Genomic DNA, 19,626 nt, shown 5'->3' on the forward strand with positions numbered 1-19,626 from the left:
GATATATTCTTATATCATTTGCTCGTTCATTCACATATATCACAACTAAAAATATTTAAGAATTTCAAACTTTAGGAACTTAACCTTTTTAACATTTTAATTTATTTAATGTGAGGCCTTCGTACACTAGGATTAGCTTAGTTATTTACCCTTCCGGAGACGCGGTGACTCAATTACCGGTTTACAAGATTAGTGCAGGCTCCGGGCTAGAGCCTCGAGTGAACCGGATACTCTACACGGTAATATAAGCCTAGATGAGGTGGTCATCTAAACCGGGTATTGTGCTTTTAAGCCATAATTATGCTAGCGTGTATTTTACATTGTTTCGCTTTGAAGCTACTTACTGTGTTAAGTAAAGTTGAGTTGAAGCCACTTCTACGGTTTCTACTTAGACGACAAAGATTTAATCCAACAGTAGATTAGCAGCCGCATCTATTTTTAGTTAATTTCCTGCCGTCACTAACACAATAGTGACAAACAGTATCTGCAGCAAAATCAACTTTTGTAAATCTGCAACCATTTTATGTTCTACTACGAGGCACAGGATCTATGAGATACTAGAGATAGTATTATTAGCAACGAAATCAATTCAATTTTTCCACCCTACATTAGATCTTTTGATCATAAGTTGTCGTAAATAATAATATTAATATAAATTAAGGCACTATTTAATTAATGCATTATAGAATTTAATTACAAAAAATATCACTTACTTGAATGTTAATACTTAGATGCTCATAATCTTTACTACTCGCAAGTTTGCGGCTTCATTTTCTCGGCTCCTGAGTGGTCGACGATAAGCCGGCTTACCTCACGTTCTGGATTAACCGCGAGAACTTATGTCCATTTACGTGACACTGAGATATTATGTGAGGTTCTCGTAAGTGTCTTGAATATGCTTGTTTCGCTTTAATTGTTCCATGTCTAACAGACCAGCATTTAACAGTGACCTTGTCCTACGAGAAATGATTATGTAGCCTAAGATATTGTGTTTAACCATCCCCAAGTATTATTATTTAGTATTTCCCATACATAAGTGTTAACAATAATTTATAAAATAAACAATTTTATCCTTCCATCCATCATCACTCTGACTAACCCTTTATTTTGATACTGCAAGATTTGAATCATAATCGACCACACTTGACCACTGCAATTGTACTCGTAGGAAAACTTCATGTTATTGATTTTTCAGGCATGTAGCATTCCTTCGAATGTTTAAAGTTAGGCAAGTGATAATAAATTACTTAATAACCATATAGTTTTGAAATATCAGAGGTATCTACGTACCTGGGGTTCAAAGCCTGGCATCCAGGGTTAGATTATCAATGTGACCTTGACCCTTCATGAAGATGACCATTTTATCAAAGCCTAAAAGGCTTAATTCAATTAAAAAGAAAAGAGACTAAGGCAATTTAATCTTTCCTTTAGAGTTTCAGAAAAAGTAAGACTGGCAGGCTAGACTTCGTTACACAAATGAAAATGGAAGACGGGAATTGAAAAGCTTCGTATGACTCAATGGACCGTAAAACTGATATGGGCGATAAATCCGCAGAATGTCCGTAGATAATTATACCGCACAACTCTTGAAGTTAAGTTCTGTAGTCTGTAAGTATTCTAATTTTGCACCGTACTATATCTAACACTGTTCATAAAATAATATTTACCAACTTATTATTTTAATATTTCATAAATTGCAATAAATAAGTAATTTAAGTGCATTAAAGTCGAAAACCAATATATAAACGGTCGTAAACTGACCTAAAGCACTCTCCATCTTCAAGAAGCAAGATCGCGCTACTATAGCCTCATAAATTCTATCATCGCCTATTACGAGTATAAAGATATATTTCTATTATCCACTACTTCTTAAGTCATAATAATAAGCTACTATATTTATCTACTATAGATATATACAGGTCTATATGCAGGGTGAATTTTTCAAATAGGCCATCAGGGCCAAATCCGAAACTATAAGGATTAGCGAAAAATGCTGAAAGCAGTTACGAGGTCGATTTTGATAAAAACGAAAAATATTTTTATCTTTTATTAAAACATCTTTTCTCTAGCCGGGAATCGAACGAGTTCATTTTGAAAAAAATACACCCCGAATGATTTCATTATGTGATAATTATTTAATTCAAGATATTTTTCGCTAACCCTTATAGTTTAGGATTTGACCCAAAAGGCCCATTTGAAAAATTCACCTTGTAAAGTGGTCTACATGGTCCATATCGGTCACAACCTCACAACTAACTTACCGATATAGTCTATTATTGTTGTATGTTGATTGTTGATAGATTGTATTGCAATGTGATTGATCAAACCAGTGGAAATTTGATTGCTGGAGAATTAGTTCGACTATTCGTGATCAAGCGTCAATATTGTACGGTCCACTGATTTAATTTTTCTATTGATTAGTTTATCTGTTTTTGTTTTTACTTTTTAATCATTTTTGATTGGGATTGTTTTCCCATTGGGATCTTTCACTATTTATTCTTAAAACCTTCAGAGTTAATTTTAGAATATCCTATATAGAAAAATAAATTCAGAGACGAAGTCTTTATCAGTCAGTAATTTTAATTGTAAAGTAATTAGGAAAACCTTTATTACCCATACTATATTACCTATAGTGCCAAAGTATATCTATTTATCTTACTCTATGTAAAGTTTCATCATCATAATTTTCCTTCTACCTTAGACTCAAATTAATTAGTTTATTCAGTTTATCTCAGCTATAAAAAAACCCTTAACAACTCTTACGTGATGGCCTGCTAGAGGCAGGTACATAATGGACATAGGTTTTCATTTTACCCCTAGCTATTTCCTAGTACGTACGGTCGCATAATGACGTTGTATGGGGCTCTCAGATGCTAATGCATACAGATATTGCGTTAGACAACCTCTCCGGAGGCGACTCGATTACGGTCATGCGATTAGACTACAGGCGGATTAGGGATGTCGCCGTATTTGGAGGTAAAGGGAATTAACGAGGAACTAGTGCTTCAAGGTAGTATGAAATATGTTCAGTTACTTAGTAAATGGTGCAACCCTAGTATTTCTTATGATCTCAATCTAGGCTACTATATATTATGTAACTGAGGTAAAGCTGTAATTTCGCAGTAAATATTTATAGAGCTAAGAAATTCTTACGTAAATGTATGTATAGGTTGAAATTTCAGTTGAAATTTATCGGGAATTTTCGGAAAGTTCATAACTACGCAACGAATTCATAACATACCATATTTTTTTTCTTTTTTACCTGATAAATCTTTACTACTACTAATATTTTTAAAGCAAAACATTGAAATGCAAAAATAGTCACTGCAAATCCTGGGAATACAATAATCAAATACACTCCGGCCGTTAAAGCCGGCGATGCATTGGCGACTCCTCTGGTGTTGCAAATGTCCATTGGCGACGGTGACTGCTTTCCATCAGGTAGCCCGTCTGCCTTATCGTTAGGTTAAATATAAAAAAAAAAAACACTCCTTATTGCGCCCCTTAAAACAGAAATAATGTTTCCAGCTACAATAGACAAAAATTATCAAATGGGTGAAGCAATTGCTAGCTAGCGATTTGAATCGAACCTCTATAACATCTTATCATATAAATTATGTTCACTGACGTATACTGTCCCATTGAAAGGCACTGTGCCCTCTTAGAATGAGAAGCTCAAGTGCGGATTTGTCTCAATGAGAAAGATATCAAGTGGGAACTTGAATACTTCACACATTGTTGACAACATTATAGAGAGGTTTCAATGTGATAAAATCCTACATTGTTCGTGTGCCACGCTGATTGCCACAAAGCTTAATGCTGCTGTGTTCTGGTGTAATGAGAGTTTTAATTGAGAAATACGAGAGATTCTTAATTAGTTCAAGTAACATCGCATGTATTGCCTATTTTATTTGGGGCTCTAATGTTGATTAGTTAGTTAATACACAAGCGACAGCCTACGTTGACAGCCGCTGCGGGCTTTCGAAGACTGTCGCTAACAACTACAGCCAACTTTCGCAGCCTGCACCCAACAATTGCCGCTAGCCATCGCCGCCTGCCGTACGCGACCGACAATCGTCCAGGATTATCGGAGACAAGTGGCAATAGTCCACTACCGGCAATAATCGCCAATTACCATTAGCTCATTGTCACTCATGTGTAACCTTACATATAAGGGTACGACTGTTTCGAATTAGGCAAACATGCATAAAAATCACCAACGATGTTCCCGTACCTAAAAAACAAATGCTAAATTGCTTAATTTACACTCATTTAGAAAAGTTCTCCCATTCACTTAGCTGCAGTGGCCACGTCTATTGTTCGGTCCGCATTGACTCTGACGTTGACAGCTCGACATTAAAGCCTTTCAGGTGCAGTTCGCCCACTTTAAACAAAGCATTTGTTAAAAGAGTGTAACGTATTCGTGATTCTTGGTTTTAAGAAGGGTGGAAAGAAGACTATTTTGTGTCATATATTGTTATATTTTGATTCAGGACTTATAAGTTGTAATTCAATTATACCCGGAATTTGGTAGGCGGTCAGCCGTGCGTCATATATTGTGAATGTGGAACAATACGTAATATTATTCTAATATTTAATTTAATACATAAGATGTTTTATTTTTTGTATGTATTGTTGATGTGTTGTTGTATGTATTGGTGCTTATTGAAAAACCGTCGTAAGGGAATTTATTAATTCACCGCTCGTGTTACCGCTTCATAATATAAATTGTAATTAATGGTTAATTTAAATGCATACAATGGATTTTATTATAGCTTATTTGTTAAATTACTACACAATAAGTTCAACAAATTTATAATCAAATGTTTTTTAAACAATAAATTTAAATAGAGTCATAACTTTGTCCTAATCTGGCAATGCCCCATGCAGAAAATGTCTTAGGAAAAAATCAGTCGCAAACATAACCTAACCAAACCTTATCTTATCCTAATGTATTTAAATATTTAATTATTCGTAGCTATTTCGTAGCTATTAGTTATTCGTAAATAAAGCATTATAAAGTAGTTACTTTTTTGCTCTTTTTGCATTCAAATTCTTTAACAAGGGTAGTATTTAAATCCATAAATTAAAAAATGCAAATATTTTTTACTTACGCTTGCGTGCAACACGCATACTGCACATAGCAGCACCACGCTACAGAGTAATGTGACGCATAGAGCGGAGACGAAGAGCGCGTGCTTCAGCCGGACGCAGTACCGCCTGTACAGCGCCTCGAGCTCAAGCTCTGTGCCTTCCTCCTCTGTGGACAAAGCAGAGAATAAGTGAGTATTTCTATACTCATTTCTAAACTTACTTTACTTATAGGTAGTGTTTTCACATTTACATTATTTTTATTGTGAAAACACTATAAGTAAAGTAAATTCGTTATAATTAAAGTTATAGTAGGTTTGAAGGGACCGGTTATAGAGACACTTAAATAATGAAAACTTACTTGTCCTCAGAAGCATCGCTTATAAGGCCGATAAGACTCCCATCTATATCTAACACAGATAGTCCTGCATTCTAATGGCCACATACTATTAGGAGAATTTCAAGCTCATTTGCTTACGTAATGAGGTACTTTAAAATTATTACTTCAATTTTATTATAAGATTCATTAAAACGAATGTTACAATTTCGATTCATAAAAAATATTAACGTTAAATTTTCAATTTGGTTGTATGTTAATCTGGCTAATTGGCCACTACCATAGGACCGCAACTTAATAATTTATATGTTGCCGTAAAACCAGATTACGACAATAATGCATTTTATATTAATAACTGAATTCGTTAATTACAATCAATCTCATATTTCGCTACTTGAAGGACTTCTACAGGCATACATATATGAAAACAAACAACAACAAGCCAAGATTAAATAAAAATAGTATCCTTAATTTATATAGAAATACCAGACTATCCAATTTATTTGGCTTTACAATTTTGAAAGTAGCTTAGAAAACAAAAATTTAATCAAAGATATCGGTACTATAATACAATTTGAATGTCTCTTAGATTAAATCTAGACTCAAATAGCATTGTAACAAAATTCAACGCCAACGTCTGGCACTGGTTTTATACCTTAAAAAACTCTATGTGATTGACTTTATGATTTGTATAACTTAGAAGCTTATTCGATTGGAGTATTTTCTACATTCTCAATGTTGAAATAATAAAGGAGCATGCAAATCACCTTGTAGTATCTAAGTTATCAATGCCGTCCATGGATATCTGTAATCCACATTAAGGTTTAAGTTCTTCCTGACACCGGTCCCAGTGTTGTTCCTGCCACCATTGCCACACCCTCTAAACCACAACACAGCAAAGCTTAACACAGCTATGATTGAAAATGTGTGGCCACATTTTATTGATTATTTAGTCATTAATGTTTTTGGAATTACCCCAATTTTTGTGTAATTGGTTAGGAATCAATTATATTAAAGTAACGTAATACATTAATAACATTCTCTTTACACTCATTAATATATTTGGAATCACTTAGGTACGGTATTTTAAAATAAGAAAGTATTTTCTGCACTTTTATTCACCATATGACCACATAAGTATTAAATTACATCATGTACTTACATACTTACTTCGGGTATATTTATATAACGTTAAGGAATGTTGGGATCTTCTAAATTAAGCTCACTCAATCAAATTTGTCCTAAGAAAATAAGGATATTATTCAATTTTAGCGTGGGCATACGAAATTAGTCCCAATTTCAGGCGGCTTTATGAAAATTTCGTCCTAGGAAAGAAATGGGAGACTGAGAAAATTTACCTAAATGTTTGTTTCAATTTTTGTACAGGGGATACAAAAATATAATAGGTATAATCTGGTGCTACAAATATTTAAAAATATGCTTGTATTATTTTGCAAAATGGACACAAACAATATTGATAAATCACACAAGAAAGCTTATACTTAAAGGTTTTCCAAGAATATTAGTGTAGGAAAATGAGGTGTAGAGCGACAAGCGCTATTCCCACTAGAAAGGATAAAATGCCCTCAAACAATCCGAATAAATCGTGACATATAAAGGTAATTTCCCTAACATAGGGCCCTAGTCCGAACAAATTCCCTATATTATTTTTCCGACCCTTACTGACGGACATGTCGCAACAGTACCATTTTCTGAGGAAATGGGAATATACTTCAGGCACTTATTTTTGTCCTTTTCTTCGCTTGAGTGACTTTGAAAAGAACGCCATAATGTCCAAATTCAAATTATGGTCAAATTATAATAATGCCAAATTAAATAATAAATAATGTTAAAATGACAAATTATGGTAATGTTGGCATTATGAAGTTTTAAACTAATTTGATTAATTCTACATTTAAATATAGCTGTAGTTGTTTCAAGTATTAGTTGCTCGTATCGTGTAAATATTAATACTTCTAGCTGAATTACGGTAGATTATTTTATTGTCAGTCAATAATAGTTTTATAGAAACGAACGTCATAAACGAAACAACTTGCGAAGTAAAGATTTACCTATTCAAGTTTTAAAGTGTTTTAGTAAAAATCTACAGGAAGTAGTTTGCCATTCAAATCACGAGAACTCCAAGGGATACAAAAAAGGAAATACCATTTCGTCCAGAAATTCACAACCACAAAAGCTCTCATACCTACTATAAAAGGTCACAAATATAAAATCAACGGAGCCTAATCTCGCGAAATCATTGTTTTGACGCAAGCAGTCCACGCAAATTGGAGACTGACAGCGGTCCGGGTGATCGCGTCCAAAATTGGAGGCCTTGCCAAAAAGGTCGTGAAATAAAATGTCATTTTATATTGTTCGCCAAGTCTATTCTCGGCTGCTGTTTTTGGTCATTAGGCTTTGTACGTAAAAACATGTTTAATTATGTCCTTATTACATGTGTGGCTCGTGACTAAGATCGCTAAGATAACTAGGGAATTATTGTAAAGAAACAGAAAAGCGATCGCTTAAAAATATAGCCTATATATGTCACTCCTACAATTTATATGGACCTATCAAAACCTTAATGTTAAAATCGTGTTAAAATCCGTAAAGCCGTTTGGACTGTAAGGAACGCCAAAGTTCATATACTTTAGGACACAATATACCACAAATTCAAGCGAATGTTATGAAATAAGATGTTTCGTTGGCGTCGTCATAATTGTCTTAATTAAGATGGATTAAACATGTAGACGATAGTGACCACTTACAATCGAAAGAACTGCATGATCGTTTCGTATCAAAATAAAACAAATAAATAGAAACAACAGTAATATTACTCTTTACATATTTACATCACAACAATACGTTTGAAATAATTATATAAGGAAATCGTGTATGTAGCGACCTGCGGTAATCGTACCTAATTATATTTTTAAATAAAATTTCATTACCACAACACAATTTTTCCAGTCACAAATAGAATAAAAGTATTATCGCGACACTCCTAACACGCACAGGTCATACTTTCGTTGTCTACGTTGAAAAGTAATTAATAATTAATGTCTAGTAGCCAACAAGACGAATTATTTCAAAAATAAAACACCCGACCGCTTAAAAATAAAACTTTTTGTCACTCCCACAATTAAGGCAACGTCACACCATAGTGTTATGTTGAAGTTAATCAAGCTTAGGATACAATGAATACCTAATAATAAGACGTAAGAGTATCTACATAAATGCATACGCTCGAAAAACATTACGATCCGTAGTCGGGTAAGAATAAGTAAGTATATACATTAAAATAAATATATATAAGTTAATTACTTGGAAAAGCCTTTAAAATATCTAATTAAGCCAACCAAACAACTCCTTCTTCGAAACATTAAACTGTAAAGGGCAAAATTCTCTTCCGGTTCAATCGCGTTACACAAATATTATTGTATCACAATTTATAAATTTACGCCTGTTTCCTGCGGTCGAGTATTTTATAATTATAAAGTAATTTAAACGTATTTCCTAGAATATTTTGGTTTGTGAATTCTCCCGCAATATTTTTTTGATCATAAAGATAAAAAATAGAGAGAGAGCTTTTCGACCAATATTAGCAGCCCTGTAAGTAACCCACTGCTGTTATATGCTTAAAAAGGGGTGATGAATCATTAGTGATGAATGATATAGTGGTATCGAATAGCTTTTTGTCCTAAAATTCACTCCACTTTTCTCTTTTGATAATAACAACTGTTATTTAAATAATGCAGGGAATACTACTAAACATATACTATAAGTATATGTGATGTGTTCCGACGATATAGCAAAGTTGTGCGGCGAGAAATTGAGAAATGTTTTGGAGTCTCTATGGATAGTTCAAAAAGATGGGATTAGAGTTGGTCATTAACCTTTGTCTCTTTCAAGCAATCCGCATTGTAGCAGTGTAGTAGTTATTTTAGATCCTCCTGTCTTACACAGATCAGTATCCAGCAGTAGGCAACATTCCATCCCAAAATCTAAGTTGCAATCACTAAATTTCGCAAAAATATTAATCATTGAAACACCTCTTCACGCATGTTCTAATGGTTGCGGTCAATATTGCCGCAGGCATAACGCGGTTATGATATTGTTCGTTACTATTTTACATTTCGTAATAACTAGCTTTGATTTCAACCAATGTTAACAAATTAATCCATTCCGTTATTATCTCAATACGATCATTAAATGGAAATTTGTTAATTTTAACAGGTTAATTTTCACATCACTGCATTGGACTTTTGTTATAATGAGAGCAATAGACAAAAATATGGCAACTGTTAAATTTCGTGGTCGCTACCAATAACGGACATCTGATACCAATTACGAATAGGTCAGCAAACCGTCTGTGGTCAAACGCAGATTGACTCGTGTCACCCCCAAAAAACACCCTTTAAACCAGAAGACACGGTTGACACTGCTGTTATAACGCAAAACAACAAATTTGACAAATTTCCATCTCTTAAAGACGTAGAAAATAACAGATGTTTGGATTTTAATACTTTAAAGATGGAACCAGCTGTGTTCCGATAACTCAATATTTAAAAAAATCACTAAAGTGACAACAAACATTGAAAAATGTGCTATAACCTTGACACTCTTACTATTATTATCAGTCCAGTAAGCATAAAATATTTAACAAATGAGAAGTGGTTAAAACAAAAATAGTTAATTTGGTAGTAAAATTGACTTTTTATAATTAGTTCATACCATAACAGACGTGGGTATTTCGTGCGGCACGAACGAATACAGCTCGTAAATAAAACCTTAAATACTTTCCCTAAAAACGCAAAAACTTATACGTATAATTGGCAAACTTTTCGCTCACCTTTTTCTGTCACAGTTAAGATTCATTGTTCATTCGCAAGATTGACTCAACCCGTGCCTGACACTATTTGCACAGCTCTCTTAACAGTTTGAGAAGGGTTTAAGTTCGAATGTCATCAACCCATTACTTTCCCTTAGGCACGGGTCTCCTCTCGAAGTGAGAGGGGCTTAGACCATAGTCCATTGGGCTGGCCTAGTGCGCATTGGTAGATTTCACACACAATTGAGAACTTTTTTGTCCTGTAGGCATCCTCAACATTATACGAAGTTAAAATAGTTAATTTCATACACGCACATAACTTTGAAAAATTAGATATGCGTTTCTGGAATATGAACCTCTGACCCCCGCTATTGAGTTTCAAGAAGGGCCGGCTACGACATAAAATACATTAAGAATAAATAACAACGTTTTTCACACTTGTTGCTCAGTGCCATGGATATGATAGCAAATAACAATAACATGTACACCCAGAATATCTACTCTAATTCATTATTTGAAGATCTGTCCTAGAATAGACCCCGGAACCATTTGCGTACGATATGTTGACTACAAAGCCACTAAGGTTGTCATAGTTTATTACGTAAGAATACATTAAAATTCTTGTTTCTTTATTTTTATATTTATTTCAAGATTTTATATATTTTGTGTCAAAGAGTATGTGAGCAAAAGAAATAACAAATACCCACAAATGATACCATTTTATATTAGTCACAAAAATTCCGGGAAATAAACATCATACGTAACACCATAATCCAAGGTTCAAAGCACGCACGTGTTACATTGACTCCTAACTTTGACACTGCAATTGTGTTCAAGGTGAAAACAGTTAATGAATGTGAAATAAATTACTTTGGCACCGCACCAAGGTGTCTTGCGGGCGCTGAATACAACTCGCACCTTATTGTGGGGGATTATGTTCTATTTTGTTAAGCATGGGAGTTTGTGGGGAATTTAAACTCTAATTGCGCGGTCTTCTTGGCGTGGGATCCCTTCCGGGACTTGAAACGCACGAATTACTTTAATTTTATCAGGTTTAATGAAATAACGCTCGTGGCTCTAACGTTATTTAATTTAAATATAAAATGTTGAATTCGTAATATTTTAAAATAATAAGGAAACTTTGACTGATATAATTGAAAATTAGGGAGAAAATTCATTAATGATAATTTTTATTCGCATCCTTTTAAATACATAGTCAAATATTTCGGCTCATCATATTTTTGGAAACAGATTAGTTAAAACACTTGATTATGGAAGGAAAGGAACCCGCACTCACCTGTTATCTTGTCTTGACACAAGTAAAAAAGGACATAGACAAGGATGATGGCATAGACAAGGATTTATATTTTATTAAGAAAGGGATAAAGATCCCTACAACACTATTGGTACTGAGACTCTTCATCACAACAGTTTGTCCTATAAATCTTGTGTCGTCAGTCTCGTGGATGGAATCGAACCATAAAGCATACACAACTCAATTACTTTTGAATTTTTCACATTTGATTATGAAAGTAACAGTTGCCCTAGAACAACTTTTTTCATTTCGTAAGAAAAAATACCACTCGGCGCGCTCACAATGCAAAGCGGTGGCAATGCATGGTAGCATCCAATATTTATTCTACAGTGAAATATTATTACATCTAAAGATAGATCCATAATATTGTGTTCCACATAAAAAAGGTTAAGTAATTAACAATTAAAATTAGTGTCGACTGTCCATCCGTCGATCAATCAAAGCAGTTTAACCATCGATCTAATTCTATCTACGTCGATAGAGGGCATCGGTCGATGATCGATTGATTGGTACGTGGGCATCCTTAGCAAAATTTATGGTATCCACGCAGACAGCTCCGCGGATTTACTAGTCTACGGCAAACACAAAGCTATTATCAAGTAGACGTTAAAACCTATAATTTATGAGCGTGAGACTTTTCCAAATGTCAGGCCCGAAATAAACGACACAAAAAATTCCTTCATATAATTAGTAACAACAGACCAATTAAATGGTAGTCAGTTATAAAGTGGTAATTTTATATTCCGTCTGTCTGAATTCATTTGTTGATCCATTTATTTCATATCTTTTCATTGTGAGTAAAATTGAATAGTTATTTAATGAATATAATTATTATTGTAATTGTTTGTTTAACTTTATATAAATTTATTGATGATAATTATAATGAATATTTTATGAAATAAGTTTTTATTGTCTTATAATTGATATGGGAAATGGATATGATATGTTAAATACAATCAGACGGATTTTATTTGTATGTAAATAGCATACAAATAAAATCCGTCTGATTGTATTTAGCGAAATGTTATAAGTTATAACAAAATTGCAGCTTATCTTTTAGTTAACTTAATAAAACATTATATTTTTTTAAAATTCAAGAGGCTTACTGCAAACAGTTGATTTATTACCCGATGTTTCTCACACATATCCATTACGTCATGATTCAAAGAAAATATTTCATTAAACGTATACGTAATTAAATGTTATTATTTGTATATAAAAAATAACATGAAAACTAACTATTTGCAACTATGATAAGTTTAAAACCTCTACAATAAAAAAAATCCACTCCCTTCTCTTTAAGTACCGTTATAAATTTAATTTGTAATCAGTAAGAAGCCATATCAGTACATAATTTACCTCCATAACTATAAAAAAATAATATCCTCCGAATCCCTAATATAGCTATGTTTGATTTGACCTCTCCAACTATTAAACTTAGAATGATTCTAAACCTCTACCAGTCAAAAATTTATTGACAATATTCGCCAAATCGAAAACATACAAGTCGAAAACTCTATTACTTACCTACTCAATTTTTAGCGTCTAATACTAGTTTTAGGGCAGTTAAAGATAAACAGATAAACATTTTAATAGGGACTTAACAAAAACCGTTCATCTAGATAAACGAAATAAAAACAGTTGTTTCAAATAAGACTAGAAAAACATGAAATAGTTTATACGCACCTACTCGTACCTATTTAAAGGTCAAATAGCGTGCGATATCTTTTACTAGACACATGTAGTACTCTTTACCTTATATGTAGTTTGTAGCTTAAATATTAACACCACTTGCGAAGTACAACCACGTTCTTTGAAGCAAAGATTAAAATATAGATAGTCGAACTTTTTATCATTGCTTTACTGCTTAATAAAGCTGCAATGTTCTTATTTCAAGGGATGCTATAGGGCAGATATTAATATGAGTCCTCAAGGGTAGCAACGCATATATTATTATGGCTGACCGCACTTAGGACGCTTATCATATCTGAGGTTGATTACAGGTGTCCATGGATTACTATGGATTATATAGTTAACTGCCACTTACCATCCGTGCCACTTACCGTGGCAGTTTATTATAAAAAAAAATCTGAAATCGGTAACTCTACCCTCTTTGTTCCTAACACCCTACCACTCTTAAACAAAACAAATTTACTTTATACCGGTGTTATTAGGCAAGAAAAGAAGGGGTGGTTGTAGCACTGCCGGCAAAGCGCGAATTCTACAAGAATGAAACATAACATACGGACTCTACGCTCATTAGTTGTTACAAAAAAAAAACTTAGCTGCATGTAGTATGTAACGGAATCTTTGAACTTGATTTTATCCACTTTGAACTGTACCATTATTTTAATTTTTTGAACAATTATCAAGAACCGATGACAATACACGATTTTAATAATGTTATCACATTCTCCTCATCAGGATCGTCAGGAATCAGGATAACGAAATTCCTTGTGAGATTTCAGCGTGGTGTTTGGTTTCTAAACTATAATTATTAATCTATACTTCAATTAATAAAAATATTTTTAGAGATTAGGTTTACCTTCAATGCTGTCCTTGTCGAAATCCATTGTAACAAGACGCCAAGTTAATAATTCATCCCTTAACACTGAAGTATTTCATACATGCTTTAATCTCGCGACGGACGCGCGACGAACTTTCAGGGGGAGTGTAGCGACACAACCACCCCTCACGACCGATCAACGCGTACTGAAGCCTGAAGTTTGGGCTCAGCTTTCAGTTTGAAATCCTCACGCTAAGTTTTCGTGGAAATATAATGTGAGTAAACAATTAAATATGTGTTTTATAATCAAACCTAATGTAGCGTTTTGTTCTACGAATAGAGTGGTAAGCTAAAAATACTATCTTAGCAATTAAAGCTTCACGTTATGAATAGTTTGGTATTGTAAGCAACGATAAAAATATTTCTTTTATATTCCTACAAATACCTTTCTTTTTTTTTTTTTTTTCGAGTGGGAAACCTTCGAAAGGTACCCGGTGCCGTGGGAGCGACTCAGAGTTATGTGGGATTCTTACCGCACTAAAACCCCCCCGGTGGCCGTCCTCGGCGCTGCGTAAAAGACTCTGGGATCTCCAGAGAAATGCAACCGGAGTCCTCTTAGCGCGTTGCCCCGTCGGGCTCCGTCCAGGTGAGCATGCCGCTCGCCGCACCATCTGTTGTACACGACGGTATGCGATCACACATACCGCCGTCCTTCCCGGGGTTGCTGGCCGGGCGGTTTGAGCTCCCACTCTTGCCGCCCACAACCCCGGAAGCCCCTTTTAGTCGCCTCTTACGACAGGCAGGGGATACCGTAGTCCTATTCTGGTCCCGGAACTACAGGGACTCCTACAAATACCTACTTAAAACAAGAAATAACACAGTATTTTAATTGAATCAGGGAACTAAATACGCCAAACACCGTAATGGAATGTTCATATTATAATCCGCGAAAACTGCTAGTCCGCTCTGAATACAGAAATGAATCGCTTCGCCATAGCAAATTTGTATGACTACATCTGCTCGCAACGACTTCAGAGCGGACTAGCAGTTTTGCATGGACTATACTTTGTTAAATAAATTAATTAGTCAGTGATGCTCTAATTGCATAATAGCATTGATCTCATTGATTATTATTATTGTTCATATATTATGAGTGGCAATTATGAATAATAATAGTGGCAATTGCCTCTCATAATATATGAATAATAATAATAATTACAATTGTCGTTCGTTCTTAATTCTGTTATATTGGCTATAAACTTTTATCTGGCAGAATAACTACATTTGGGGTACTGTTCTACTCAAAACGTATATTTAGACGAAGATAATTTTGCCCATATATTTGCAAAATATCATCACCATCAATCATGAAAATTCTTGCCAAATTTAAGGGAAATTCAGAAGAATATAAATAAGAATTGTATAAACTTGTGTGTATACCGAAACTCTAGACATTTCCGTGTGAAATTGAACAGCGGTGAGGGCGGAGTCGCGACCGGAAGTTTGTAAGTAATAAAACCTGTACCCTTACCAGGAGTTTTTACGTTTCGACAAATATGACTGTTTTGGTATTTGTTTACGTATTGGCCCATATTATTTCCTAGTTCTGACACAATCCGCTAGGGGCGTTGATTGGAATTTGTATGGGCAAATACGTAAACAAATACCAAAACATTCATATTTGTCGAAACGTAAAAACTCCTGGTAAGGGTACTGTTAGTAGGTAAAGGTTCGGAAATTCAGCCTAGGACAATTTATAAGACAAACAGTTTGTTTACACTCTTACCGGCCTCGTAAATATTGATAGTGTTTTTAAACGTAAATCTTGCAGTATTATATTAAAAGAAGTACTCAGTCCTTATTGATAGTAAATCTATATTTTTTTAGCAATTTAACACCAATTATAGGGGTATGTAGAAGCTGCACTCTCTCGATTAAATTAAATATAAGATCCTAGTAAAGATGTAGAGTATTGCACTTTGCGTAGAGATCTCTACGGTAAGGGACGTCAATTTTGAATACATTTTTTTTTTAATATAGGAGTAGCAGAAGAGCATGCAGTCCACTTGATGGTAAGTGGGCTGCATGCTCTTCTGCTACTCCTGCCGCCCATGGACATCTGTAATCAACCCCAGATAGGATTAGATATTCCTACCTGAGGACTAAGCTGGAACGCCTCGGAAAAGTATGTCTCCCTTACCACACCCTTACACTGCTGCGCACACACAGCAGCGCCTTACACTGCTGTTATGTGGCAGAAATAGGTGTGGCGGTGGTGCCGCCGGAGTCGAACTACAAAGGGTTCTACCACCTTCAAAAAAAAACAAATTATATGTCCTTTTTATGTAGAAATATACTTAAATCATCAAAAATGATGCCTCTGTTAAAATGCGACGGGAATAGGCGATAGGTAAAATACCCTGGCCAAAAAGATCAGATTGGCAGTTTTCATACATTTTTACGGAACTGCAGGATAGGGATCACGTCACTGCTTGTAATATAATAAACGAAAATAATTTGTATCACTATTCCACGCTCGTTCAGTGGGAATTATGACCAGCTTTGATCTTAGACCGTCCATTTACGTAACACTAAACACTTTGTCGAATATTTCTGTTACTCTACCTCTTTTATGTATATATAATGTTTTATAATATAACATTTAAATAGGAAATGAGCATGAAGTTTACATTATGGTAAGCGACACTAAGCGATCTCGTCTAGATATGGACGACTATAACCGACTCCAAATAAAACTATGGTTCAATATGACGACTAATAAGGTGCTTCATATATAAGCCAGGCGGCAATCGCATCTCTCTACCAAAATACGAGAGCTGTTGTGGTGGTGATACTGCCCCACGAACTACAACGGTTCTACCCCCTTTAAAAATGTACAAATCGTCGATTTCATGTATAAATCCAAATCTATTTGATAATTACTTTCGTTCTAACGCGTTTGGCATAGTGATCGCTATATCAGTCTGCGCTAAGAGTCGGGTTCGATCTTCGGTCAAACAAATGTCACACCTTCTGTAGCTGTGTTATATATTTAGGTATATTCGATATTAGTAAAACGATATTCATATAATCCACTACTAAAAAGAAATGACTTTTATGTTTCACTGAGTTTTCATTAATTCGATGTCTGGCAGCTGCAAAAGTAACAAAGTTTGTTCTTTAATAAAAATCTATGGAATACAATCTTCTTTAAGCATATTACTTACTATACTCAGAGCTTTTTATATCTTATTAATTCAGATCATGCAAGATATTACAAGAGACTCGATTTAATAAAAAGGATTTTATCTATACATATTCATTATTCTGTATACTGATATAAGTAATTACGGGATCATGGTAGTATAATACTAATTCATGTTCTTCATTTCTATTCCAAAGATAATAAGTACACAAATTGACCCACACAATTTGAGGTCCGAGGTTTAATTAAATTTACTGACTACGCCAATGGTTATAATACTTATAATGTTATACTTAAAGAAAACCAAATATGACATAATATCTACTGTTAGTTATTATGTGAAATTGGCCGGGTTCGGAATGGAACCCGAGACTTTCCGACTGTTTGATTCGAATAGTCGACCGCTTTCATTCCAGACAAGAATGATTCTTATATCCTGGTACTATGGCATAGTAATATATAGAACACAATTTAATTTATACAGGGTCACTTGCCTCCGAACAAAACATACTCTGAGAAACGGACAAACAGACAGACAAACAAAAGTATAGATATACAAATGGTCGAAACAAAGAGATCCAGTTTTTTTTCCATTACCAATCTAGAACAGCATCCAATCCAATTGAATTTCATTAAACCCAAAAATAGAATTGTTTATACATAGCTATCTAACTAGTTATATACCAGTCCATTGTAGAAGGGACTCAATCTTACAGAACGAGATAACGAGTACTCAGCGCAGATTGACTCTGACATTATGAGCGCTCCCGAGAGGACGATCCACTGATATTTGCCGACTGCGCCGCGGGACTCCCGTTTATAAGAATTAAATTCTAGAAATATTTCTTTCAAGTTGAACCGATTTCGATTATAGTGAATAGTGTAACTGAAAGAAAATGCGTTGCATAAAATGTTAAATAGAGAGGGAACATTTTGCCACTTTTGAAGTCGTTACCTTATTTTCCATTTCATTATAAAAGTTTATCTAGTTTTTACAGCACATTACACCAATACGACGTATATATATTCTACTTAAAACAACGAAATTAGGTGACTCACTCTATTTGAACTTGAAATTTATTATAATAGCTAGGGCGCGACTAGGTTAGACATAGGTATCGCGCATAGTGATAGTATTATAAGAGTTCATGCACGAATAAGCTTGCTCTAATTTCATAAAAGATTGTTGTAGCAAACTAGTCTGTATTCCACTTGATAGTAACCCGTCTCTGCCAACAAATAGGTATTATAAGTTCTCCCGGAGTTCTCCAACCAGCGTTGAGAACGGCCACCAGGCGGGTTTTAGTGAGGTAAAATTCCCACATAACCCGGCGTCGCTCTTACGTCGTCGGGTACCTTATGAAGGTTTCCCCCTCGATAAGAAAAAAACAAAAGGTATTATAAGTTCTACCTGAAGACCAAAGATTCGTTACCATCTTGAAGACTGAGTCAGAAGATGACATTATTTCAGCTAAACGCGCAATTGTTTTACGCTAGGTATAATATGGTATCTCCCCGGTCGAACCATACTGTTTCTACCGCCCTTCGAATACTGCCTCTACTTCTGTCCTTTTTAACTCTGAGATCGGAACATATTCCATAACTGCATGTTATGAGCTTTAAATGATTTATAGGTTATTCCAGCCGCGTTTATGATTAATCCGAATGGTGAAAGTTATGGGACGGTTAAAGTCGGTGTCGGGGGACGAAGTTTGGATGTCATCTAAATATTAGCGGGGTCACAATACGTGACAGCGGTATTGGGGTCACACAATTATGACGAACGTAACTAGGTTTAAAAGTTTTGAGTTTGTTTGGTTGATATTTCATAAGCCTCGACGACGCTCGTGTGCGCCTCGTGCATATGTAATACATTTTTAACAACCTTTTCGGAGTATTATTTGAGTTAAAATCTCTGTATGAAAGCACCGCAAGCAAGAAATCTCATCATAATCGCACCGAAAGCACCGATCAGCTGTTTCCTATTAAAATAAACAAATAAGTTTTTATATTTAACCCCGTTCAATGTCATTTTAATGACCCCGTTCAGTTATTTTACTCTCTACTTTAGGAAAGATTGGAAAAATAATGAAAAGAAAATCCATTGATTTACAATAAGACCACGCTAGTCTCCTCAATAGACAATAATAGACTCAGGACAAAAGACGTTTAGGTTAGATTTGTACAATTTCACAAGCATCAAGTGAACTTTTTAAGATGAACAAACATATAGTAGGTATGTGTCCTCTCAATATTTTCCTTCGCCGTTATAGCAAATTATAATTAATTTTGTAACACGCTCATAATTTAAAAATATCAGAGATGCTTTCCTCCGATTCAC

At 34.6% G+C, this 19,626-nt stretch overlaps 2 protein-coding genes across 13 annotated transcripts in view; one reads left to right on the plus strand and one right to left on the minus strand.

Annotated features, from left to right (window-relative positions):
* The window catches only part of LOC140756121 (adenylate cyclase type 2), a 161,146-nt gene that overhangs the window by 114,197 nt on the left and 27,323 nt on the right, over positions 1-19,626 (minus strand). For 2 of the 3 annotated variants that reach the window (XM_073091547.1, XM_073091549.1), the window contains exon 2: positions 5,115-5,260. In XM_073091547.1, coding sequence (XP_072947648.1) covers positions 5,115-5,260 — 146 coding nt within the window. Of the gene's footprint in view, positions 1-5,114; positions 5,261-14,119; positions 14,270-19,626 lie in introns of those variants that run through there. The other variant, XM_073091548.1, reaches the window with a different exon arrangement.
* Positions 1-19,626, plus strand: part of LOC140756122 (uncharacterized) — a 163,286-nt gene that overhangs the window by 105,092 nt on the left and 38,568 nt on the right. The gene's annotated exons all lie outside the window — the stretch shown is intronic.

The sequence above is a fragment of the Epargyreus clarus genome, unplaced genomic scaffold, assembly GCF_041222505.1.
Source record: "Epargyreus clarus isolate Ecla_fem2 unplaced genomic scaffold, WU_Ecla_fem_2.2 ptg000034l, whole genome shotgun sequence".
In the NCBI taxonomy this organism is placed as follows: Eukaryota; Metazoa; Arthropoda; class Insecta; order Lepidoptera; family Hesperiidae; genus Epargyreus; species Epargyreus clarus.